We start from the raw sequence: 26523 nt of genomic DNA, 5'->3' as shown, positions 1-26523 counted from the left end.
CGTTGTCACTCATGACTTTGAGTGGAGACTTCCGGTTGCGGCTATGCGGAGCTAAGCCGCACGTTCGGCAGCTCCCGCTAAAAACGGACTTTGGGGCTCTTTTCAGGGCCCCCAACAGAGCTTTTTCGACGATTCCCGACGTGGGAAGGGGTCTGCAGTAGATTCCTAGGGTTCTATGGTCCGGGCCAGGAGTGGGGTGAGCAGAAAAGCGGTGGCAGCGCCCCTGGAAAAGCGGGGGAAGGGAAACAAAATGGCGGCCGGCGGAGCCCTCGAGGAGCTGAGGCAGTGGGCGCAGGAGCAGCAGGCGACTATTCAGCGCTGCTTCCAGGAGCTTAAGGTGGAGTTGCTGGAGTCGCTAAAGGCTACCACCAGAGAGCTGATGGAGACTCAGACAGCCCAGGGGGCTGCAATCCGGGAGCTGCAGCAGCAGGCCTCCGCAAGGGAGGATGAGGCCGTGGCCATCGCGGGGAAGGTGGAGATGCACGAGGCGCTCCATAAAAAGTGGCAGGAGCGGTTTGAGGAGCTGGACAACCGGTCAAGGCGGAAGAATTTACGGATCCTGGGCCTCACGGAGGGGCTGGAGGGATCGTTATGTGGTCGTTATGCTGAACTCATTGATGGGGGCTGGGTCCTTCCAGGGGCCCCTGGAGTTGGAGGGGGCCCACAGAATACTGGCTGGGAGGCCCAAGCTGAATGAGCCGCCGCAGTGGGTGTTGGTGCGGTTTCACCAGTTCGTTGACGGGGAGTTCGTGCACCGGTGGGCCTAGAGGGAGCGGAGCAGCAAGTGGGAGAACGCGGAGGTGCGGATCTTCCAGGACTGAAGTGCAGAGGTGGCTAAGCGGAGGGCCGGGTTCAACCGGACGAAGGCTGTGCTCCACAGATGGAGTGTGAAGTTTGGCATGTTGCAGCCGGCGTCTGTGGGTCACCTACAAGGACCGGCACCATTATTTTGAGTCCCCGGAGGAGGCGTGGGCCTTTGTGCAGGCCGAGAAATTGGACTCAAACTGAGGGTCAAGGATGGGGGTGTTGTATGAAAATGTAACTGTTTAATTTTGGCTCTGGAGGGGGGGGGTTCTCTATTTAATGCAGGATGTGTGTTGGCTTTAGGGTGGGTGGGGCGATGTCTCTATGTCTTTTTGTATGGGTCTGGTGGACGGGTTCGGGTAGGGAGGTAAACTGGGAGTGCGGGGAGCTGGTGGTGGGGACTGGCAATGGGAGTTGCCCTAGAGGAGGTGGGGTTGGGCAGGGCGAAAGCGCGGGCTTTTCTCTGGTTTCCCGCGCTGCGGGATGATGGGGGGCGGGGTCGGGGCTGAGAAGCCTTTGCTGGCTGTTATTTTCCCGCGCTGGGGGAGGAGGGCCAGTTGATGGGCACGAAGGAGGGGGAGTAGTCCCATGTGGGGAGGGGTCGGAGGTGTGGCGGAGTCGCCGGGGTCAGCAGAAGTTATCAGGCTCACGGGAGTGCTGTGGAGGGGAGGGCGCGGCGAGGACGGGTCCTCGCCTGGGGGGGGGGGGGGGGGCAGGAATTGCCGCCGTGGGGAACAGACCGAGTGGGGGACGCTGGCCAGTGGCGGGCAGGGGATGGGTTATGCCTAGTTGGCAGGGGAGGGGGGCAGGGAGCCCTCTGATCCGGCTGATAACCTGGAATGTGAGGGGGCTGAACGGGCCGGTCAAATGGGCCCAGGTGTTTGCGCACTTGAAGGTGGCGGACCAGGTTCGACTGAGGAAGGGGTGGGTGGACCAAATATTTCATTCAGGGCTGGATGAGAAGAATCGGGTGGTGATCCTGGTGGGAAAGAGGGTGTCGTTAGAGGCGTTAAAAGTGGTGGCTGACAGTGGCGGGAGGTATGTGATGGTGAGTGGTAAGCTGCAGGGGGAGCGAGTGGTGTTGGTGAATGTTTACGCCCCAAACTGGGACGATGCAGGGTTTATGCGGCGCATGTTGGGCCGCATTCCGGACCTGGAGGTGGGGGGCCTGATCATGGGGGGGGACTTCAACACGGTGCTGGATCCCCCATTGGATCGATCCAAGTCCCGGACGTGTAGGAGGCCGGCGGCGGCTAAGTTGTTGAGGGGGTTTATGGATCAGATGGGAGGGGTGGATCCCTGGAGGTTTGCGAGGCCAAGGGCCAGGGAGTACTCGTTTTTCTCCCACGTGCATAAGGCCTATTCTAGGATTGATTTTTTTGTCCTGAGCAGGGGGCTGGTTTCAAGGGTGGAGGATGTTTAATACTCTGCCATTGCCATTTCGGATCATGCCCCGCACTGGGTGGACCTCGGGCTGGGGGAGGAGAGGGACCAGCGTCCGCTCTGGCGCTTGAAGGTGGGGCTACTGGCAGACGAGGAGGTGGCCGGGAAGATACGGGGGTGTATTAAGAGGTACCTTGAGGCCAACGATAACGGGGAGGTCCGAGTGGGGACGGTCTGGGAGGCATTGAAGGCGGTGATTAGAGGGGAGTTGATTTCCATCCGAACCCATAGGGAGGGGGGAGAGCAGAGAGAGAGGGAGAGATTGGTGGGGGAGATGGTGAGGGTGGACAGGAGATATGCGGAGGCTCTGGAGGAGGGATTGCTGTGGGAGCGGCGAAGCCTTCAGGCCAGGTTCGATCTGTTGACTACCAGAAAGGCGGAAGCTCAGTGGAGGAAAGCACAGGGGGCGGTGTATGAATATGGGGAGAAGGCGAGAAGGATGCTGGCGCACCAGCTCCGGAAGCGGGACGCGGCCAGGGAGATTGGGGAGTGACGGATAGAATTGGGAAGGTGGTGCGGAGGGGGGTAGACGTTAATGGGGTCTTTAGGGACTTTTCTGGGGAATTGTACCGGTCGGAACTCCCGGTGGAAGGGGGGGGGGGATGGGGTGCTTCTTGGACAAGCTGCGATTTCTGAGGGTGGAGGAGGGGCAGGTGGAGGGGACTGGGGGCGCCGATTGAGCTGGAGGAGCTGGTTAAAGGGATAGGGAGCATGCAGTCGGGGAAGGTGCCGGGGCCGGATGGGTTTCCGGCCGAATTTTATAAAATGTATGCAGACCTATTGGGCCCCCTGTTGGTCCGGACCTTTAACGAGGCAAGGGAGGGAGGGGCTTTTCCCCCAACTATGTCACGGGCGCTGATTTCCTTGATCCTTAAGCGGGACAAGGACCCTCTGCAGTATGGGTCATATAGGCCGATCTCGCTGCTAAATGTAGATGCCAAGCTGCTGGCAAAGATCTTAGCCACAAGAATAGAGGATTGTGTGCCGGGGGTCATTCACGAGGACCAGACGGGGTTTGTGAAGGGAAGGCAGTTGAATACTAACGTATGAAGGCTCCTCAACGTCATTATGATGCCGGCTCTGGAAGGGGAGGCGGAGATAGTGGTGGCATTAGATGCGGAGAAGGCCTTTGATAGGGTTGAGTGGGGGTATCTGTGGGAGGTGTTGGAAAGGTTTGGGTTTGGGGAGGGTTTGTCCGTTGGGTGAGGTTGCTTTATGAGGCCCCAATGGCGAGTGTAGCCATGAATAGGAGGAGGTCGGAGTACTTTCGGCTGTACCGGGGGACGAGACAGGGGTGTCCCCTGTCCCCCTTGCTCTTTGCGTTGGCAATTGAGCCCCTGGCCATGGCGTTGAGGGAGTCAGGGAACTGGAGGGGCCTGGTGCGGGGTGGGGAGGAGCATCGAGTGTCGCTTTATGCGGACGACCTGTTGCTGTATGTGGCGGACCCGGTGGGGGAGATGCCGGAGGTGATGAGGATTCTTAGTGAATTTGGGGGCTTCTCTGGGTATAAGCTGAACCTGGGCAAGAGCGAGTTGTTCGTGGTGCTGCCGGGGTATCAGGAGGGGGGATTGGTAGGCTCCCACTGAAGCAGGCAGGGAAGAGCTTCAGGTACCTAGGGGTCCAGGTGGCTGGGAGCTGGGGGGCCCTGCACAAGCTCAACCTCACAAGGTTGGTGGAGCAGATGGAGGAGGAGTTCAAAAGGTGGGATATGTTACCGCTGTCACTGGCGGGGAGGGTGCAGTCCGTCAAGATGACGGTGCTCCAGAGGTTTTTGTTCCTGTTCCAGTGCCTTCCAATCCTTATCCCGAAGGCCTTTTTAGGAGAGTTAACAGGAGTATTACGGGATTTGTGTGGGCGCATGGGACACCGAGGACGAGAAGGGCGTTCTTGGAATGGGGCAGGGATAGGGGGGCGCTGGCGCTGCCCAACCTCTGTGGGTACTATTGGGCTGCCAACGCATCGATGGTGCATCAGTGGGTAATGGACGGGGAAGGGGCAGCATGGAAGAGGATGGAGATGGTGTCCTGTGTGGGCACGAGCCTGGAGGCGCTGGTAACGGCGCCGTTGCCGCTCCCTCCAACGAGGTATACCATGAGCCCGGTGGTGGTGGCTACCCTCAAATTTTGGGGTAATGGAGACGGCATAGGGGAGAGGTGGGGGGCTCGATGGAGTCCCCGATACGGGGGAACCATTGGTTTGTTCCAGGGAGCATCGATGGCGGATTTCTGGGCTGGCACAGGGTAGGTGTTAGGAGGTTGCGAGACCTGTTTGTGGAGGGGAGGTTCGCGAGCCTGGGGGAGTTAGATGGGAAGTTTGGGCTCACCCCGGGGAACATGTTTAGGTACATGCAGGTGAGGGCGTTTGCCAGGTGGCAGGTGGAGGGGTTCCCCTTACTGCCCCCACGTGGGGTACGGGACAGGGTGCTCTCGGGGGCGTGCGTTGGAGGAGGGAGGATTTCGGACATATACCGGGTGATGCAGGAGGTAGGCGAGGCCTCGGTGGAGGAACTGAAGGGTAAATGGGAAGACGAGCTGGGTGAGGAGATTGAGGAGGGGACGTGGGCGGATGCCCTGGAAAGGGTGAATTCCTCCTCTTCCTGTGCGAGGCTTAGCCTCATACAGTTCAAGGTGCTGCATAGGGCCCACATGACTGGGACGAGGTTGAATAGGTTTTTCAGGGTCGTGTTGGGTTTCGGGGGAGGGAGAAGTGTGTACATGGGTTTGTGGGATGTGGCGGGTGTTATCTCTTTCCTTTCTGTTGTTTGCTTTTTTTGTTTTCGATTTAGTAGTTGCTTTTGTAGGGGGGTGGGTGTTGTTCTTGGGTTTTTACAATGGTTATTTTGTTAATATTGTTTTGTTGTTTATATTTTGTGAAAATCTTAATAAAAATTATTAAAAAAAAAAAAAAAATGACTTTGAGTGGAATACCATGCCTGGAGAACGTCTCCTTCCAGGCCTTGATGACGGTCTTGGATGTGAGGTCTGAAAGCTTCACGACTTCTGGGTAGTTAGAAAAATAATCAATGATTAACACATAGTCACGACCATTGGCGTGAAAGAGGTCGATGCCCACCTTGGACCACGGGGAGGTCACGATTTTGTGCTGCTGAAGTGTCTCCTTACCCTGTGCTGGCTGGAAGCGTTGACAGGTCAGACAGTTGAGGACCATATTTGAGATGTCCTGACTAATCCCAGGCCAGTAGACAGCTTGCCTGGCTCTGCGGCTGCACTTATCAACACCCAGGTGTCCCTCATGGATTTGCCGGAGCACTAAGCTCTGGAGACTGAGTGGAATGACAAAGCGATCCAGCTTCAGGAGGATACCATCAACCACCGTCAGGTCGTCCTTCACATTGAAGAATTGAGGGCATTGCCCTTTTTGCCAGCCATTGGCGAGGTGGCGCATGACACGCTGCAGAAGAGGGACTTTGGCTGTCTCCTCACGAATGCGAATTACCTTTTCATCCAGCGCTGGGAGGTTGCTGGCCCACAGCGGCACCTGTGATTCGATCTGTTGGATGAATGCCGCCGGGTCAGCAGGCAAGGTTATAGAGCGGGACAAGGCATCCGCAATAATGAGCTTCTTGCCAGGCATGTACACGAGTTCAAAGTCATACCTCCGGAGTCTGAGGAGGATGCGCTGCAGCCGGGGCGTCATGTCGTTCAGGTCCTTGTGGATAATGTGGACCAGAGGCCTGTGGTCCGATTCGACAGTGAACGTCGGCAGGCCGTAGACTTAATCGTGGAACTTGAGAATTCCAGTAAGCAGGCCCAGGCATTCCTTTTCAATTTGGGCATACCGCTGCTCAGTGGGTGTCATTGCCCGTGATGCGTAGGCAACCGGCCCAGGATGAGGTGTCATCACGCTGGAGCAACACATCGCCGATACTTTCCTGGCTCCCATCTGTCGAGATTTGCGTTTCCCTGTCAGTGTCAAAAAATGCCAATACAAGTGCCGTGGTGAGTTTGGTTTTCAGCTCCAACCACTCTGCTTGATGAGCTGCCTGCCACTCAAAGGCAGTAGACTTTTTCACCAGTTGTCTGAGGGCCGTGGTGTGTGAGGCCAGGTTGGGATAAACTTGCACAAGAAGTTTACCATGCCTACATAATGCAGTACCGCCTTCTTGTCTTCAGGGGTCTTCATTGCTTCGATGGCCTTGACCTTGTCTGTGTCCGGGCGCACACCCTGTTGAGATTTCTGGTCACCTAAGAACTTCAGTGTCGACATACCTAAGCAACACTTTGCCCTGTTCAGCTTGAGGCCATTGGCATGGACACGGCGGAATACCTGCTGGAGACGAGAGATGTGCTCTTCGGGGGTCGTGGACCATATGATAACGTCGTCCACATGAAAATGAAAATCGCTTATTGTCACAAGTAGGCTTCAAGTGAAGTTACTGTGAAAAGCCCCTAGTCGCCACATTCCGGTGCCTGGTACGGGAATTGAACCGTGCTGCTGGCCTGCCTTGGTCTGCTTTCAAAGCCAGTGATTTAGCCCTGTGCTAAACCAGCCCCTACACACGAACCCCTTCAATGCCCTCCATCATCTGCTCCATGATTCTATGGAAGATCTCCGAGGCTGAGACAATGCCAAACGGCATACGATTGCAGCAGTACCTGCCAAACGGTGTGTTGAAGGTGCATAGCCTTCTGCTAGACTCATCCAGCTGGATTTGCCAGAATCCCTGTGACGCATCTAACTTCGTGAAAAACCGGGTGTGTGCCATCTCACTTGTGAGTTCTTCCCGCTTCGGGATGGGGTAGTGTTCCCGTATAATATTCTGATAATACAGATGCGCAGCTCACCCGAAGGCTTTTTCACACATACCATCGAGCTGACCCAGTCCGTCGGTTCCGTAACCTTAGAAATGATGCCCTGGTCCTTAAGAGCCTTGAGCTGTGCCTTCAGGCGTTCCTTCAGTGGAACCGGGACCCGGCGTGGTGAACCACAGGCGTGGCATCAGGCTGCAGCAGGATCTTGTACCGATATGGCAGAGTGCCCATCCCATCGAACACATCTGGATACTGAGCTAGGACGTCGTCAATGCCGGCTTGAAGATCCTCGTTGGGGGAGGTCATTGTGTCGACCCGCTGCACAAGGTTTAGCTGCTTGCATGCCTGTGCGCTGAGCAGGGAGGCCCTGTTTGGCTTGACAATCTCAAACCGTAGCCTTGCGTGATTGTTCTTGTTGGAGACGAGCAGATGGCAGGATCCCAGTGCTGTGATGGCATTGCCGTTATAGTCCAGGAGCTGGCAGGCTGCTGGAAGGAGCTTGGGTGGCTTCTTGATGCGGTTGAAATCCGCCTGTGAAAGGAGATTGGCAGAAGCACCTGTGTCCAGCTTGAACTGGATTGAGCATTGACTTACTCGCAGCACCGCATGCCATTTGTCCGCAGAATCCACATTGAGGATGGACAGGCGTCGTGATGATGTTGGTGAGGCATGGTCACGTGTGGTAATGATGCCCACATGGTAGGGGGACTCCAGGCAGTCGTCCTCTGGGTCCGTTGTACTGCCAGGATCAGAACCTGCTGTACACTCCTAACACGCCTGCGTTGGAATTGGAAGCGCTGGCCCTTGACTGGTGGTGCAGACCTGCACACAGCTGCATAGTGTCCAGGCTTCCCGCAATTCAAACATCACCTGCTTATTGCAGGGCAATGTCTCTTTAAGTGGACGGTGCTGCAGTTCGGGCATGTCATGACGTAATTACGCTCCGTGCGTCATCACACATGCGCAGTGCGGCGGGCAGACGTTCGCACCTGCGCAGAGTGGTGATCGGCCGCTTCATCGTCCCAGTCGCATTGCGCATGCGTGGGACTCCGGGAAGAGCACGCAAAATGGCTGCTTTCATCAAGGCTGATGTGCTGCATCCGGGAAATGGCCTGCACACTCTCTGCTTCGTGGGAGGCAGGTTTCTACTTTTCAGCCGATTTGTATTGGCAATACCGATTTTTGGCGTGCTCATGCACTGTACTTGTTTAAATCGCAACTGGCAGGGTCATGTGCTTGATTTTTAAAAGCTGCTCTCTCAGAGGATCAGAGTAAACTCTGAAAATGATCTGGTCCCTGATCATGGAGTTAGCAATATCACCAAAGTAGCAGGACAGCACTAGTAGACGGAGATTAGTTAGGAAGGAGTTGAAAGATTCATCTTTACCTTGTAGGCGTTGTTTGAACATATAGCGCCCGAAGATTTCATTGGTGTCCACTTCACAATGACTATCAAACTTGTCCAGGATGGTCTGAAACTTTGTTTTGTCCTGGCCTTCGGTAAAGTTCAGCGAGTTGAAGAGTTGGATGGTTTGATCCCCTGCAGTTGTGAGGAGAAGCGTGATCTTTCTTGTATCAGACGCACCCTCAAGGACTGAGGCTTCGATGTACAACAGAAACCTTTGCTTGAAAGTTCGCCAGTTGGCACTGAGATTGCTGGAGGTCCGCAACTGTTGAGGAGCCTGGATCTTCTCCATGGTGCTGGGATACATTAGCTGGTCATCACGGAACAGATTGAGGTAAATCACCTAGGGATTGCAGTCTCCTGGTATCATGACGTGTTAAGCACAGTAAGATAACACGGGCTGCAACTGGATGCAGCTTTACCTGAGAGATACTCCACACCTTGAAGTTAGTTCAATATGTTTTATTGAACTTGTCACACAGTTAGCTCAATCCTCTGTGAGTTCGACCCTCTGATAACCTAGTGTGATTAATCTGTCTGACTGAACCAGACTAGCTCTTAGCCACGTGCTGTAGGAGTTATATGATATGTACACCCTGACTCACACTGTAGATGTCACCAATGGAAAAAGGAGGAGTGTGAGTTCCTCGTGCCTTTTATAGTAGGAGACCACCCCAAGTGTTCTGCCTGCTGATTGGTTATGTCCTGTTCTTTGTATTTATTAGCTGCCTGTTTGTATCTCATTATGTGCATGTCTGCATATCATGACAGGGGCCAAAGCAGTGTTTTATATAAGTTAAGCATAACTTACATTTGCAATCATTGTACTCTATGCCTCTATTTACAAAGCCCCGAATCCCAAACATCTTTGCAACCACGTTTGTGACCTGCTCTGCCAAGTTCAGTGATTTGTGCACACACCCCTCCGGTTTCTCTGTTCCAGCAGCCCTTTAGAATTCTCTCCTTTCTGTTGTCTCTTTTAGGATAAAAGTCCAATCATTTGGGACAAGGAAGAGGAGAAATTTCCTAACTCAAAGCGTTGTGATTCTTTTGAATTCTCTCGCTGAAAGGGTGGTGGGTGTTCCATAGTTGAATATATTTAAGGCTGAGATAAATAGATTTTTGATCTTTGGAATCTCGGCATGTGGAGAGTGGGTGAGAATGTGGAATTGAAGTCCCAAATCGATCATGATCACTTTGAATGCCAGAGTAGGCCTAATGGACCAGAGGGTCGTCTCATAGAATTTACAGTGCAGAAGGAGGCCATTCGGCCCATCGAGACTGCACGGGCCCTTGGAAAGAGCGCCCTACCTAAGCCCACACCTCCATCCCATCCCCGTAACCCAGCAACCCCACCCACACTTTGGATCGTGGGAGGAAACTGCATTAGCTTTAATCTTATCCCGAGAAACCTTTACAATTCTGCAAGCTATATCCACATCAGTGCCTGGAGAGGAACTTGGAAATGGGGGTGGGGGTTGGTAAATCCAGTTATCATGCTTCATGTTAGGAGCAAATGACCTCGATAGGACAGCAAAGAGGATATGCTGAAACTGTATCAGGAACTAGGCTCTAAATTAATAAAGATCTTGAGGGTAATAGGCTCTGGATTATTTCCTGAGCCAGAAATAAATTGGCAAAGGAGCAGACAGGTCAGCAGAATTAACATGTGTAAAGGACTTGTTTGGGACAGAGGGATGCCTTTTCTTGGGACTATGGCATCTGGTCATGGTCAGGGAGAAGCTGTACAGCTGGGTGAGCTCTGCCTTTACACAGGGCCTGTGTCCTAGAAAAAAGGTAAACCAGGAGGTGGCAAAGGCTTTAAACTAGTTAAAATGGGGGAGAGCAGATAAGTAAGCATCCTAAATGTAAACACAGCAGGAGAGCATGGGAAAGAATTAAGTAAGGGATACAATGATAGTGAGGGAATAAATACAGTTATGGATTGGGAATCCAAAAAGACAAACAGAGAGGAAATCCTATTAAAATGTGTCCTATCTAGACCAACCAACTGTAATGTTCCATACCCCGTCTGTTCATGTGCCTATACAGATAAGTCTTAAAGATTGTTAACATATCTGCCTCAACCACCTTACTTGGCAGTACATTCCAGGCCGCCACCACCCTCTGTGTAAAAAACTTCCTCACACATCTCCACTGAACCTTTTCCCCCTCACCTTGAACTTGTGCCCCTTTGTAATTGTCATTTCCGCCCTGGGAAAAGCCTCCAACTGTTCACCCTATCTATACCCGTAATAATTGTATAAACTTCTATCAGATCGGTACTCAGCCTTCATCTCTGTAGGGAGAGCAATCCCAGTTTATTCAATCTCATTTCCTGAGACAATGGGCGCGATTCTCCGCTCCCCACGCCGGGTGGGAGAATCGCGGGAGAGCCCCCCGACTAATTTCACGACCCCCGCGATTCTCCCACCCCCCGCTCGGAAGAATCGCTGCTCGCCGTTTTTCACGGCGACCGGCGATTCTCCGACCCGGATGGGCCGAGCGGCCTGCTGTTCGCGACCGTTTCACGACGGCGGCAACCACACCTGGTCGCTGCCGTCGTGTAATCGCCGTGAGGTGCCCGTTTTGGGGTTTGTAGGGGGCTTGGTGGGGAATGAGCACCACGACTGTGCTCGGGAGGGGACAGGCCTGCGATCGGTGCCCACCGATCATCGGGCCGGCGTCTCAATCGGACGCACTATTTTCCCTCCGCCGCCCCGCAAGATCAAGCCGCCACATCTTGCGGGGCGGCTGAGGGGAAGACGGCCACCGCGCATGCGCGGGTTTGAACTGTCAGCCGTCATGGCGTCAGCCGCGCATGCGCGGCTGACGTCACATAGGCGCCGCTGTCGCGTCACTCTCGGTGTGCCGCCCGGCGGCCGAGAGTTACGGAGCGCCGCTCCTAACCCCGCCGAGAGGGGAGAATAGGGGCGAGGAGCGGCCTCCGAGGCCGCCGTGGAACTCGGCCAAGTTCACAACGGCCCTCCCGATTTTTCCCGGGAGCGGAGAAATCTGCCCTTGGCTACTGTTAAATCAGAAGTGGGAATTATACATTGATGGGTATAAGACTTCAAAAAGATGGAGCAGGAAAGTGAAGATGATCTAGCTGTACTTATTCAAGATAACATTATGACAATGCAAAAAAGGGACACAGCTGTCAACAAGACAAAAATAGAGTCCAAATGGTTAAAGGTAAAAGGTAAAGGATCCATCACATTAATAGGTGTAGCCTACTGGCCACTTAATATTGGAAGGGGAGGAAGAAATATCCACCCAAATTCGGGAAGTGAATGGGGTTTTAACTATCTTAATAATAATTGGACGGAAGAGATAGGTAAAGTGGATAATGGAATGGAGTTGCTACAATGTTTGTAGCAGCTTTCCCACGAAACTGCGCGATATACATTATTATTACAGTTGTGCACATCCTGATAGGTAAATCTGGCTGCAAGTAGTTGAATCTTAAATTGTAATTGTAGGAGTCTTGAAGGAGCAGACATGGTGCTGGTAGGATCATCTTCACATGGTTCCATTCCTGTGGAATGGACCATGGGGAAAAGCAGTAGAGGAGGATAACATGGCAAATTATTTCAAAGGCTACAGTGAGCTTGAGATGAAACTGCACTGCAATCCCAGTTACACAGGACTGTCTGGGTGTTTGAACAGGGTGATCTCAGTCTGGGGAAAGAAAGGAAAATAGTTTATTGAGGCCCGAAAGGTAATGGGGTGGTGGCTGGGAAGAACTGGTCAAAACATTGGACAGTCACTATACATTTGAGAACTATAGAGAGAAAAGAAATGTCAAAGAAAATTAAAGATGTTGAAAAAGAAATATGAATGTTGGATATGTGAAACATGTCTGGCATCTTTTGTGAAAAGAAAAGGTGGATCTTGACTGTATAGCCGTCCATCAGTTCTGCTAATGTTACACACCTGGAAGATCAATAACCTGTTATCTGTTAACTGTGTTTCCATCATTTTCTGATTTAGTTTAAAGTGGGAGATGAGAAAAGAGTAAATGTAAGTAACTTAATGGAAGGCAAGAGATGAAAAGGAGTTGGCATGAAGCATGGGAATCAAGAAACTGAAATGTAGAAAAGCTCCACAGTGGCGGCCAGTGGATGCAAGTGAGTGCAGGGGTAACATTGCTACATATAGCTAGATAGAGGTATTTTGGCAGGAGTTGAAAAAGGTGTTGTTTGAAATTGGCCCTGACTCATGGCTGAGAAACCCGAGAGACACAGGACATTTGGCAGTGAGACTCGTGACCATAACTGGACAACGGAATTCATGGAGATAGATTGGGCTCTACCATGGAGGTGGAATGGAACTTTGAAGGAGGAAAGAAGTTTGTTGGAGGAAACTTACAATAGACTTTTTCCTATTTTGCTGACATTAGGATCCGATCACTTAAATTGCAGGTATGGGAGTTTTGTCACATTGGATTGCACCCCAGACTAAAGAGTGAGTTCTATATTTTGAGATACAAAAACGATTCCACTGAGAATTCAGATTTTTGGCAGGAGCAGTGTCCAGGGGCCTGTCGGGAAGGTAAGTTTAACCTTTAAAGACATACCTTGCCGGAGAAGCGGCCTTCAGATTTCCGGCGGGAGCAGTGTCCGGGGCCTGTTGGGAAGGTAAGTTTAACCTTTAAAGACATACCTTGCCGGAGAAGCGGCCTTCAGATTTCCGGCGGGAGCAGTGTCCGGGGCCTGTTGGGAAGGTAAGTTTAACCTTTAAAAACTTACCTTGCAGGGGAAGCAGACTTCAGATTTCCAGCGGGAGCAGTGTCCAGGGGCCTGTCGGGAAGGTAAGTTTACCTCTTTAAAAACTTACCTTTAGAGCTGCAGGAAGTCGGCCGTGGGGATTTCTGGGAAGATTTGTTAGTACCTGTTTATAAGTTGGGCGATTGCTAATCCCGAGACACTACACTTGTAGTGTCCCCCACTCTTCCACCTCCTCTAACCTAAGGGGTTGAGTGAATATCAGGTAAGCTCTTCCTTTCTTTTTCTTGTTTAATCTAGAGAGGATGGTAGGTAAGGTAGTACAATGTTCCTCCTGCAGAATGTTTGAGGTGAGGGACACGGTCAGTGTCCCTGCTGATTTCATCTGTGGGAAGTGCACCCATCTCCAGCTCTTCAGAAACCGTGTTAGGGAACTGGAGCTGGAGCTGAATTAACTTCGGATCATTCGGGAGGCAGAGGTGGCCATAGATAGAAGCTTCAGGGATGTAGTTACTCCGAAGAATAAAGATAGATGGGTGATGATGAGAGGGGCTGGGAGGGAGCAGTCAGTACAGGGATCCCCTGTGGTTATTCTCCTTAGTAACAAGTATACCGCTTTGGATACTGGTGGGGGGGGGGGGGCGACTTACCAGGGGTAAGCCATGGGTTACAGGTCTCTGGCACAGAGATAGAGTCTGTCCCTGTTGCTCAGAAGGGATGGGGGGAGAGGAGTAGAGCATTAGTCATTGGAGACTCCATAGTTTGGGGGATAGATAGGAGATTCTATCTCTATAGGAGAGAGACTCGCGGTTGGTGTGTTGCCTCCCGGGTGCCAGGGTCCGTGATGTCTCGGATCGTGTTTTCAGGATCCTTAAGAGGGAGGGGGAGCAGCCCCAAGTTGTGGTCCACATAGGTACCAACGACATAGGTAGGAAAAGGGATAGGGATGTAAGGCAGGAATTCAGGGAGGTAGGGTGGAAACTTAGATCAAGGACAAACAGAGTTATTATCTCTGGGTTGTTACCCGTGCCATGTGCTAGCGAGGTGAGGAATAGGGAGAGAGAGCAGTTGAACACGTGGCTACAGGGATGGTGCAGGAGAAAGGTTTCAGATTCCTGGATAATTGGGGATCATTCTGGGGTAGGTGGGACCTCTACAAATGGGATGGTCTACACCTGGACCAGAGGGGTAGCAATATCCTGCGGGAGAAATTTGCCAATGCTCTTCGGGAGGGTTTAAACTAGTTCAGCAGGGGATTGGGAACCTGAATTGTAGTTCCAGTATACAGGAGGTTGAGAGTAGTGAGGTCATGAGTAAGGTTTCAAAGCTGCAGGAGTGTACCGGCAGGCAGGAAGGTGGTTTAAAGTGTGTCTACTTCAATGCCAGGAGCATCCGGAATAAGGTGGATGAACATGTGGCATGGGTTTGTACCTAGGACTTTGATGTTGTGGCCATTTCGGAGACATGGCTAGAGCAGGGACAGGAATGGTTGTTGCAGGTTTAGATATTTCAGTAAGCTCAGGGAAGGTGGCAGCGCCGGCCCAAGGGTTGCTGGCGCCCTGGGCAGGCTGAACTTCAGCACCCTTGGGGGGGGGGGGGGGGGGGGGGGGGGGGGCGGGGGGGCGGGGGGGTGCGGGGCCGAGGGGGCAGGGCCGAGGCAGGGGGGGCGGACGGAGGGGCGGCCGGAGGGGGGGGGGGGGGCGGACGGAGGGGGGGGCGGCCGGAGGGGGGGGGGCGCTTTGGGGGGGGGGGGGGCGCTTTGGGGAGGGTGGCCGCCCTGGGGACGGCGGCCACCGCGGGAGGGCGGCCACCGCGCATGCGCTGGTTGGCACCGGCCCAACTGCGCATGCGCGGGACCCGGGTCTCTGGCGCCCCCTAACACATGGCGTCCCAGGCGACTGCCCGAGTTGCCGGTACCTTGGGCCGGCCCTGGAAGGTGGTAAAAGAGGGGGAGGGGTCGCATTGTTAGTCAGGGACAGTATTACGGTGGCAGAAAGGACATTTGATGAGGACCCGTCTACTGAGGTAGTATGGGCTGAGGTTAGAAACAGGAATGGAGAGGTCACCTAGTTAGGGGTTTTTTATAGGCCTCCGAAAAGTTCCAGAGATGTAGAGGAAAGGATTGCAAAGATGATTCTGGATTGGAGCAAAAGTAACAGGGTAGTTGTTATGGGGGACTTTACCTTTCCAAATATTGACTGGAAACGCTATAGTTCGAGTACTCTAGATGGGTCCGTTTTTGTCCAATGTGTGCAGGAGGGTTTCCTGACACAGTATGTAGATAGGCCAATGAGAGGCGAGGCCATATTGGATTTGGTACTGGGTAATGAACCAGGACAGGTGTTAGATTTGGAGGTAGGTGAGCACTTTGGTGATAGTGACCACAATTCGATTATGTTTACTTTAGCGATGGAAAGGATAGGTATATACCGCAGGGCAAGAGTTATAGCTGGGGAAAGGCAATTATAATGCGATGAGGCAAGACTTAGGATGCATCGGATGGGGAGGGAAATTGCAGGGGATGGGCACAATTGAAATGTGGAGCTTGTTCAAGGACCAGCTGCTGCATGTCCTTGATAAGTATGTACCTGTCAGGCAGGAAGGAAGTGGTCGAGAGAGGGAACCGTGGTTTACTAATGTAGTTGAAACACTTGTCAAGAGGAAGAAGGAGGCTTATGTAAAGATGAGACGTGAAGGTTCAGTTAGGGCGCTCGAGAGTTACAAGTTAACCAGGAAGGACCAAAAGAGAGAGCTAAGAAGAGCCAGGAAGGGACATGAGAAGTCTTTGGCAGGTAGGATCAAGGAGAACCCTCAAGCTTTCTATAGATATGTCAGGAATAAAAGAATGACTAAGGTAAGAGTAGGGCCAGTCAAGGACAGTTATGGGAAGTTGTGCGTGGAGTCCGAGGAGATAGGAGAGGTGCTAAATGAATAATTTTCGTCAACCTACCGTCTGGGGGACATTCAGCTGGCCTGTGACCATCAGCTGCGCATCATTCACCTCTGTGGCAGAAACCTGGGCAGTGTGCATGATGCCTTCATCCTGACACACTCGGTGATCCCTGACATGTTTGAGAGGCTCACCCCCAACTGAAGGGTTGGCTCTTGGGTGACAGGGGTTACCTGCTGTGGTCATGGCTGATGACACCTATCCGGAGGCCACAGGCTGACGCAGAGACCTGCTACAATGGCGCCCATGCAGCGACCAGGAGTGTGATCGCGCTGTGCTTTGATGTCCTAGGACCGCTCTGGACAGGCCCTCCAGTATGATGCTGATGTTGATTGGTATGTAGATCAGCCTGTTATTGGCAGGTGCCCATGGGGCGACATGCATCCTGTGGACTGTCCCCTGAACCCGGGGCACCCCGACGATGCCAGCGAACCCTGCCATCCGGGCATCCTTGTCCACATCGAAAAGTATCTATTAATCCGCCTGGGCATATAGGGCCTTTGTGACGGTGCGCATGCACTTGTACACCGAGGTCTGTGAGATCCCGGACAGGTCCCCACTCGACGCCTGGAAGGACCCCGTGGCGTAGAATTTCAGGATGACAGTCAGCTGTGCCATCATCTGGCAGATGTGTTGCACTGTCTCTCTGCTCAGCCAGAGTCTTTGAAGGCATGCCCAGTCCCGCAGATCCTGAATGTCAGGCGGTGTCGGTACACACGAGGCCCCATGCTGCACATCCTTGGCACCTACTGCTCCTCAGCCTGTTGGGAAGCCAGGTCTCCAGTCTGGGTGGCTGCCACCTGTCCCTCTGTGGCACGCTCCGCTGCTGCCACCTCCTCTTCGAGCAGCTCCCACTCATACAGCCAGAGAGCATCTCGCAGAGCTGCGGCGACCAGCAGGACGGCCACCACTGCTGACCGAACTCCAAAATCCATTTTGTGCAGGGGGTGAAAGGTCAACATGTTAGCATGGTGCGTACCCCTGTGCCTAACCAGGTCCACCGGGCTGCATGGTGGCCCCAGTCGCCTCTGTGGGATCGACCCCCACATCCCCCCCACATCTCCCACCCCTGACTCATCGGTGCCTGGCACCATGGGGGCGTCCGGGCGGCTGGTGCCTGTCCCTGATGCCAGGAGTACCATTAGCTGGCACTGGCCTCGCTGGGGGCTGCTGTGGGAGTTCTCCCGGATGGCCGCCGGTGGGTGCCGGTCGATTTGGCGGGGAGTTTCGGGCGGGGGTGCGTGGTGTGGCGGGGAGGTGGGGTCCGGGGGTGGGGACACCCATATGGCCGATGTCACTGTGCTGAGCCAGGGGCCAAGGCCAAGGTTGGCGGTTAGTGGGTGCCTGGACCCCGCCCCAGTCCCGTGGGGAGGCCACCCTGGCCTCTGGGCCTGTTTCACCCCCCGCTCCTGGCAGAGTCACCCCATCCCAGCCAGCATGGCTCCTCTCCATGTCCAACATCCTCTCTCGCCCTCAGCAGCCACCACACCAGGTTCACGCCGTGGACTGCACCATCGGGAACTCGGCCCATCGGAGGTGGAGAATCACAGGTGGGCCCACTAATGATATGCAAATGCTGTTTAAACTACACACGGCGTGCAACACATTTACGCCATTTTCGAGGTGACGGAGAATAGCGATTTGGCATCAAATCAACGGCTGCCACGATTTTGGATTCGGAAGCTATTCTTCATCCAATTGTATTTCCCGATATCGGCGTCGGCCGACGGAGAATCCCACCTCGTATTTAAAAATATCAACATGTGAGAAAATTGCTGAATGGCATTAGCTCGTGTGGAATATTAACAGTTGAGCCAAGTGGTCAATTTCTATGCTTCACACTGCCTAAAACTCAAATGTGAAGATGCTGGTGTTGGACTGGGGTGAGCACAGTAAGAAGTCTTACAACACCAGATTAAAGTCCAACAGGTTTGTTTCAAACACTAGCTTTCGGAGCACTGCTCCTTCCTCAGGTGAATCACCTGGTGGAACCCACGCAAACATTGGAAGAACGTACAAACTCCACACAGATATTCACCCGATGCCAGAATTGAACCCATGTACCTGGTGCTGTGAGACAGCAGTGCTAACCACAGGGCCACCGTGCCACTCCAAAATTACATTGCATGTAATTTTGGGTTCTCTGTTTCTAAAAAGGATGTTAGAGTCATGAGGTGATTCACTTGAATGGTACCAGGAGTGAAAGGTCATGGGCGCAATTCTCCTAGCCCCGCGCCAGCCCCGAGAATCGCCGCAACCGCGCCACGCCGCCCCGACGCCGGCGCTCAATTCTCCGAGGTGCGAAGAATCGGCGCCGTTCACCCCTGGTCGCTGCCGGCGGGAACTCTGCGCAAAGGGTCGGGGGGGGGCAGTCTGGGGGGCGGGGAAAAGCTCTCCTTCACCGGGCGAGGGCCTCCGATGGGGTCTGGCCCACGATCGGGGCTCACCGATTGGCGGGCCGGCCTCTCCCCCCTCTCAGGCCTACTTTGTTCTGCTTCTGGCCCCAGAACCACCGCGCCATGTTGCGTCGGGGCCGGAGCGTTCTGTGAGTCTACCGCGCATGCGTTGGTTGGCGCATCGCCACTGCGCATGCGTGCGTTGGCGCCGCCCCCAGTCCATGCCAAGATGTAAGGCTGGAGCTGTGTGAACTGCTCCAGCACCGTGCCGGCCTCCTGTGGGGGCCAGAATCCCTACTGCCCACGGCAGTTTCGCGCCGTCGTGAAACGCGACGGCGTTCACGATGGCGCGGACACTTAGTCCTGCGATCGGTGAATCTCGCCCTATAACTGTAAAAGAAAGCTTAAAGAAAATTTTTTTTTTTTTTTTATAAATGTTTTTATTCAGTTTTCATATTTTATATTGAACAAATTACAAATTGTTAGGAGAGAGAAACAAAAAAAAAACAAACACGCAAAAATTAACATACATATTTACAGGTAAGCATCTTCGTAGTAGTAACTGCGCCCCCCCCCCCCCCCCCCCCCCCCCCCCCGCCCTCAACATGTTTATTTAGCTTGGTTTTGGGCCTTAGCTAGCCATCGAACCCCCGTAACGAACCTGTAGCCCCCCCCCCCTCCCGCTACCTTCCCCCGACTATTCTTCCTCTTGTACATTGGCCACAAATAGGTCCCGGAACAGTTGCATGAATGGCTCCCACGTTCTGTGGAAGCCGTCGTCCGACCCTCGGATGGCAAATTTGATTTTCTCCATTGGAGAGATTCCGAGAGGTCGGACAGCCAGTCCGCAGCTCTGGGCGGTGCTGCTGACCGCCAGCCAAACAGGATTCTACGGCGGGCGATCAGGGAGGCAAAGGCAAGGGCGTCCGCCCTCCTCCCCAGGAATAGATCTGGCTGTTCTGAAACCCCGAAGACCGCCACTATCGGGCATGGCTCCACCCTCACTCCCACCACTTTGGACATAACCTCGAAGAAGGCTGTCCAGTACTCCACGAGTCTGGGGCAAGACCAGAACATGTGGGCGTGGTTGGCCGGGCCTCTTTGGCACCGTTCACATCTGTCTTCCACCTCCGGGAAGAACCTACTCATACGGGTTCTTGTTAAGTGGGCTCTATGTACCACTTTTAGTTGCGTCAGGCTGAGCCTTGCGCACGTGGAGGTGGAGTTGACCCTATGCAGTGCTTCGCTCCAGAGTCCCCACCCTATCTCCATCCCCAGGTCGTCCTCCCATTTCCTCCTTGTTGCGTCCAGTACGGTGTCGTCCCTATCTACCAGTCGGTCATACATGTCACTACAGTTCCCTTTCTCTAGGATACTTGCGTCCAGTAGGTTTTCCAGTAGTGTCTGTCGTGGCGGTTGTGGGTACGTCCTTGTCTCCTTTCGTAGGAAGTTTTTGAGCTGCAGGTACCGTAGCTCGTTCCCCCCAGCTAGCTGAAATTTCTCTGTCAGTTCGTCCAGTGTTGCGATCCTGTCGTCCGTGTATAGGTCCCTGACTGTCAGTGTTCCCCCGTCCTGCCTCCACCTTTTGAAGGTGGCGTCGGTCAGTGCTGGTTTGAACCTATGGTTGTTGCAGATGGGAGCCCTGTTCGACATTTTGGTCAGGCCAAGTTGCTGCCGCAGTTGGTTCCAGGATTGGAGGGTGGCTGTCACCACTGGGCTGCTGGAGTGTTTTTTGGGTGGGGATGGGAGTGCTGCCGTGGCGAGGGCCCGGAGGGAGGTTCCCATGCAGGAGGCCTCCTCCGCACGCACCCACTCAGCTTCTGGCTCCTGGATCCATCCCCTTACTCGCTCGGCTGTTGCTGCCCAGTGGTAAAATTGTAGATTCGGGAGGGCTAACCCTCCCCTGGTTTTTGTTTTTTATAAGACCTTCTTTGGGATCCTAGCATTTTTACCCCCCCATACGAACGCCATGATGAGTTTGTCCAGCGCTTTGAAAAAGGCCTTGGGGATGTAGATCGGAATGGATCTAAACAGGAAGAGGAACCTGGGCAGTACGTTCATTTTGATCGTCTGAACTCTCCCCGCGAGGGAGAGCGGGAGTGTGTTCCATCTTTGCAGGTCCTTTTTAACTTCCTCCGTCAGGCTGGTGAGGTTCCATTGTGGATCCCTTTCCAGTCATGGGCTATTTGGATCCCCAGGTAGCGGAATTTATGTCGGGCTTGTTGAACGGCAGCCCCTTTAGTGCTGCCCCCCCCCCCCCCCCCCCCCCTTGCGGGTGTAATGGGAAGATCTCACTTTTGCTCATGTTGAGTTTGTAGCCCGAGAAGGCTCCAAACTCTTTCAGGAGCGCGATGATTCCGTCCATGCTGCTTTGTGGGTCCGAGATATAGAGGAGCAGATCATCTGCATAGAGTGAGACTCTGTGCTCTCTACCTCCCCTTCGGATCCCCCTCCAATTTTTTGCTGCCCTGAGGCGCGATTGCTAGCGGTTCAATTGCTAGTGCGAACAGCAGCGGGGACAGTGGGCATCCTTGTCTGGTGCCCCTGCGCAGCTGGAAGTATTGGGAGTTGGTATTGTTGGTCTGTACACTCGCCATGGGAGCGTGTACAGGAGCTTTACCCAAGCGGTGAACCCTGTTCCAAGCCCGAACCGCTCCAGTACCTCTATGAGGTATTTCCACTCGACTCTGTCGAAGGCCTTTTCTGCGTCCAGGGAGACGATCACCTCTTGTGTTCTCTCCCCGGAGGGGGTCATTATCACGTTCAGCAGGCGCCTGATGTTCGCGGTCAGCTGTCTACCTTTGACAAAGCCCGTCTGGTCCTCTGGACCACCTCAGGTACACAGTCTTCTAGCCTTTTGGCTAGGATTTTGGCCAGTATTTTGGCGTCTGCATTCAGCAGAGATATGGGTCTGTATGACCCACATTCCGTTGGGTCTTTGTCTTTCTTAGGTATCAGCGAGATTGAGGCCTGTGCTAACGTGGGTGGCAACGTGCCCCTAGCTAGCGAGTCTGTGAACATCTCCCGCAGGTGCGGGGCCAGCGCTGTCGCAAATTTTTTGTAGAAGTCCGCCAGGAATCCGTCCGGTCCCGGCGCCTTCCCCGCCTGCATGGAGCTAATGCTCTCCATGATCTCTCCCAGTGCTAGTGGTGCTTCCAGATCCCGTTTTCTGCCCTCTCCCACAACTGGTATGTTCAGTCCGTCAAGAAACCGGTTCATCCCAGCCTTCCCCGTTGGGGGCTCTGAGGTGTACAGCTCTTGGTAGAAGGCCTTGAAGGTTTTGTTAATCCTCTCTGGTTCTGTTTCCAACGTGCCTCTGGTATCTCTGATTTGCGCAATTTCTCTGCTGGCTGCCTGCTTTCTCAGCTGGTGGGCCAACAGGCGGCTGGCTTTGTCTCCGTGTTCGTATAGGGCCCCGCGTGCCTGGCGGAGTTGGTGTACTGCTTTCCTGGTGGAGAGCAGGTCAAAGTTCCTTTGTAATTCTTTTCTCTCCGCCAGGAGTTCTACAGTCGGGGCCTCGGAGTATTTATGGTCTACCTCCAGTATGGAGTCGACCAGCTTCTGCCTAGCCACCCTTTCCTCCCTATCTCTTTGCGCTTTGTAGGCTATGATTTCCCCTCTTAGTACGGCCTTAAGCGCTTCCCAGAACGTGGAGGGTGAGACCTCCCCGTTTTGGTTGATCTCAGTGTACTCCGCTATGGCCTGCGCTATCCTTTCGCTGAAGGCCTTGTCAGCTAGTAAGGCACCGTCCAACCTCCATTTGGGGCGCTGGGCCCTTCCCGTCTCTAGCCGCACATCCATGTAGTGTGGAGCGTGGTCTGATATCACAATTGCGGAGTATTCCACCTTGTCTATCTCTGGAAGCACCGTTTTCCCCACCACAAAGAAGTCAATTCTGGTGTACACGTTGTGTACTGGGGAGAAGAAAGAGAATTCTTTCTCCCCCGGGTGGGCGAATCTCCAGGGGTCTACAGCTCCCATCTGCTCCATATAGTGGCTGAGTTCCCTTGCCATGTTTGAGGTTTTCCCCGTTCTGGGGTTTGATCTGTCCGTCGTTGGGTCCTGTACACAGTTGAAGTCCCCCCCATGATTAGTCGGTGCGTCGCTATGTCCGGGATTTCTGCCATGGTCTTTTGGATGAAGCTCGTGTCGTCCCAGTTGGGCGCGTACACGTTAACTAGAACTACCGGCGCCCCATCCAGGGCCCCGCTGACCATGACATACCGTCCCCCTGGGTCCGTAACCGTCTTTGTCGCCCTAAACATTGTCCTCTTGCCAATCAGGATCGCCACCCCCCTGGCCCTTGCCCCATAACAGGAATGATAGGTTTGTCCCACCCAGCCCTTTCTTACCCGCAGTTGGTCCTGCTCCCTCAAGTGCGTCTCTTGGAGGAAGACTATGTCGGCCCTCATGTTTCTAAGGTGGGTGAGGACTCTAGATCTCTTCACTGGGCCGTTAAGTCCCCTTACGTTCCAGGTGACTATTCTGGTGGGGGGCTTCTGCCCCCTTGCTCCTGTGGGGTTAACCATATTTGTCCGGTGGACGCGCCCCTGCCCTCTGGGGTTTCCCTTTGTTAGGGGGCCGTCCAGGATGTCCACTATCACTGCTCTCCCCATGCGGTCGGGTCCCTGCGCTCCGGGGTTCCCCCTTGTCCCGGGGACACCCGCCATGGCCGTCCACTGTGTGTCCGCCACGCGGGTAGTCCCCTGCACTCCGGGGGGCCCCTTCACCCACAGACCGTACTGGGTGGGTGCTTGCAGCAGTTCCCTGTTTCGAGCCCTTGTCTGTGGCACTTTGTGGCCCTATTCCCTTACTGGCCTCTTTTGTCCCTTCGTCCCTGCATTTCCCCTCCCTGGTCTCTCGCCCGCCGAGTGCCCCCCCCCCCCCCCCCCGCTCTATCCCTTTCGGGGATACCCCTGTATACCCCTCCATTGCCCCTCTCTCCCCCATTCCTGTCCCCATTTGCTCTCCCACCTTTGATGGGTGATCCCCCCCCCCCCTGCCTGGCGCCTTCCCCCCTGTTGGGGGTGCGCTGCGGCCCTGCTCTGTTGCGCGCCCCCTTCGCTAGCTTTCCTGCTAGCACGGTGGCTCCCCTCTCGGAGGTTGCTGTCCCGCTTCCCCTCTCCCCTCTCCAGTACTCCCGTTCCCTCGTGCCGGGGCCTGGCCTCCCACCTGGAGCGGGCCCTTGGGCATTGGGTTGTTTTCCGTTCTGGGTGTTCCTGCCAGGGGGGAGGGGGCTGGCTTTGCCTCGCCCCTCCCCACCCCCCCGTCGGCATGACGTAGCTCCTTGCCATGGGCCCCTCGTCCCTACTTCCCATGGCGTTTTTTCCAGCCCGTGCTCCTCGACGAATCTATTCGCCTCGGCAGGGGCTGTAAAGAAATATTCCTTGTGTTGGTATGTGACCCAGAGTTTTGCTGGGTACAGCATACCAAAACGTACTTTGTTCTTATAGAGAGCTGCTTTCGCTCTGTTGAACTCCGCCCGTCTCTTAGCTATGTCCGCTCCAAAATCCTCGTAGATTCGGATGGCGTGCCCGTCCCAATTGCAGGCTCTATTCTCCTTGGCCCAGCGCAGGATTGTCTCCCTATCCCGGTACCGGTGCAGTCTGGCTATAACTGCTCTCGGTTTTTCCCCTTCCTTGGGCTTCGGGCGCAGTGACCGATGAGCTCTGTCCATTTCCGGTGGGGTGGGAAAAGTTTCCCGCCCCACTAAGGAGCCCAGCATCGCAGCCACGAATGTTGTGGGATTTCTACCCTCTATCCCCTCTGGCAGGCCCACTATCTTAATATTTTGCCTTCTCGAGCTGATCTCCTGGTCGTCTACCCTGCCCTTCAGGCCCCCCTGTGTTGCACTCAGTTTCACCATTCCCCTCTCCAGGGATATGACCCGGTCGCTCGCGTCAGTCGCTGCCTTCTCCAGCTCTTTAATGGTTGCCCCCTGGGCTTCCAGTATCTTCCCTTGGGCATCCACTTTCTTCTCCAATCTGGTCAGAACCTGCTGCACCCCTGACATGGCCCTGGTCACTGCTGCCTGTGCTGCGGCCTCTGCGTCTGCTTTTAACTCTGCCTTGATTGCCTGCAGCTGCTCCCTCACCACCTCGGCAAAGGCTTCCTTCCAATTCACGCCCCCCTCTAACCCCAGGGGAGAGGTTGCCCGCCCGTCCAGCTCTTCTGGATGCGGCGAAACATCCTTCCCGCCGCTTCGCGTGTTGACTCGTTCGCCCGAGCTGGCTTGCCCTTTGCCCCGTCTACTTCCGGTGCCCCCTTTCTCTTGGCTCCCTTCTGGCACTTTTTTCTCCCCCTTCCCCTTCATCTTTTCTTCTCTCCTTGTTCTTCTTTTCCCCCTTTTCCGCACCCTATTTTTATTTTATTTATTATTATATATCTATATATGTATATATATATATATATATTTTTTTATTTTTTATTTTTTTTAAATTTATTTCCCCTACCCCTTTTCTCTTTACCAGTTTTCTTTTGGGAAGAACAGAAATACAAGTCTCTTTTTTCTTTTGTCTTCTCTCCCCACTCAACCATGAGAGAGAGAGAGAGAGTCCCTTTGTCTCTTTGTCCTTGCCACGTGGTGGTCACTGCAGTTGGGGGGGGGGGGGGGGGGGGGGGGGGAGGGGCGAGTGGGCCTGTGGTCGCTGCCGGTTGGGGGGGGGGGTGTCCCCGCTGCTGGCTGGGGGGGGGGGGGTGTCCCCGCTGCTGGCTGGGGGGGGGGGTGTCCCCGCTGCTGGCTGGGGGGTGTCCCCGCTGCTGGCTGGGGGGGTGGTGTCCCCGCTGCTGGCTGGCTGGGGGGGGGGGGGGGTGTCCCCGCTGCTGGCTGGGGGGGGGGGGTGTCCCCGCTGCTGGCTGGGGGGGGGGGGGTGTCCCCGCTGCTGGCTGGGGGGGGGGGTGTTGTCCCCGCTGCTGGCTGGGGGGGGGTTGTCCCCGCTGCTGGCTGGGGGGGGGGGGGGTGTCCCCGCTGCTGGCTGGGGGGGGGGTCCCCGCTGCTGGTTGGGAGGGGGGGGGGAGAGAGAAGAGGGGCCGCCGCCGCCGCACCGCTCCTGGCCCGCGTGGGGGGGGGGGGGAAGAGAAGAGGGGCCGCCGCCGCCGCACCGCTCCTGGCCCGCGTGGGGGGGGGGGAGAGAAGAGGGGCCGCCGCCGCCGCAGCCGCACCGCTCCTGGCCCGCGTGGGGGGGGGGGGGAGGGAGAGGGGTTGGACCTGCTGCTGTTGGGCCCCCCTGTCGCTGCCTCTCCTCTGCCGTCGCTGTCGCCGCTCCGCTGCCGCTCCGGCTCCTCCGCTCCGGCTCCTCCGCTGCCGCTCCGGCTCCTCCGCTGCCGCTCCGGCTCCTCCGCTCCGGCCGCTCCGGCTCCTCCGCTCCGGCTCCTCCGCTGCCGCTCCGGCTCCTCTGCCGGCGCTCCTCCTCCGCCGTCCGGCCTGTCGGGGGGGGGGGGGGTTGTTCTTCTTGTCTGCCGCTTGCGGGAGCCCCTCTCCCTGCGACCTCCTCGCTCGCCGCCCGGAAGTCAAGTTCAGCTTAAAGAAAATTGAAGGGTTTTTATGTATTTGAGCAGAGGAGGTTCCTTTTAGAATCATTTTTATCAAAACCATTTTCGGATATGTTGCATTCAAAATATGAAAGTTTGCAAGTGTTTTGTGTTTGAGATGAAACACCAACTGTTAAATGCATTTCATGCTGTATTTAAAAGGTTTGATAAATCTGGTTGCCTTCCTTTACTAAAGCAAATGCTTTGTACATTTAACAATTTAAATCTGGACAAAGTAGGACAAGGAAGTTTCAACTTTATAGTGTTGGTTCCAGGTAATTAAAATTAATATCTTCTACTGTTTCTTTTTTCAGTTATAACCTTCACAGGTTGTAGACCATGGGTGCCAAATCAAGATAATTTGCTAATGGTTCCTGAAAAGTAAGTTTCAATTTGAACGAGTATTATTGGCTTGAAGTTAGTATGGGCTTCTCAATTTGACCAAACAAGCATTTCGACAATGGGCCCAGGCAATAGAAAAAAACATTAGACGCCA

At 54.5% G+C, this 26523-nt stretch overlaps 1 protein-coding gene across 1 annotated transcript in view; it reads left to right on the top strand.

Annotated features, from left to right (window-relative positions):
* Positions 1 to 26523, top strand: part of LOC119975744 (eyes absent homolog 3-like) — a 170251-nt gene that overhangs the window by 28404 nt on the left and 115324 nt on the right. The window contains exon 6 of the mRNA XM_038815946.1: positions 26342 to 26408. Coding sequence (XP_038671874.1) covers positions 26342 to 26408 — 67 coding nt within the window. The remainder of the gene's footprint in view (positions 1 to 26341; positions 26409 to 26523) is intronic.

The sequence above is a fragment of the Scyliorhinus canicula genome, chromosome 1, assembly GCF_902713615.1.
Source record: "Scyliorhinus canicula chromosome 1, sScyCan1.1, whole genome shotgun sequence".
Lineage (NCBI taxonomy): Eukaryota > Metazoa > Chordata > Chondrichthyes > Carcharhiniformes > Scyliorhinidae > Scyliorhinus > Scyliorhinus canicula.
The sequence above is the reverse complement of the archived record's forward strand: the minus strand, read 5'-3'. Positions and strand labels throughout refer to the sequence as shown.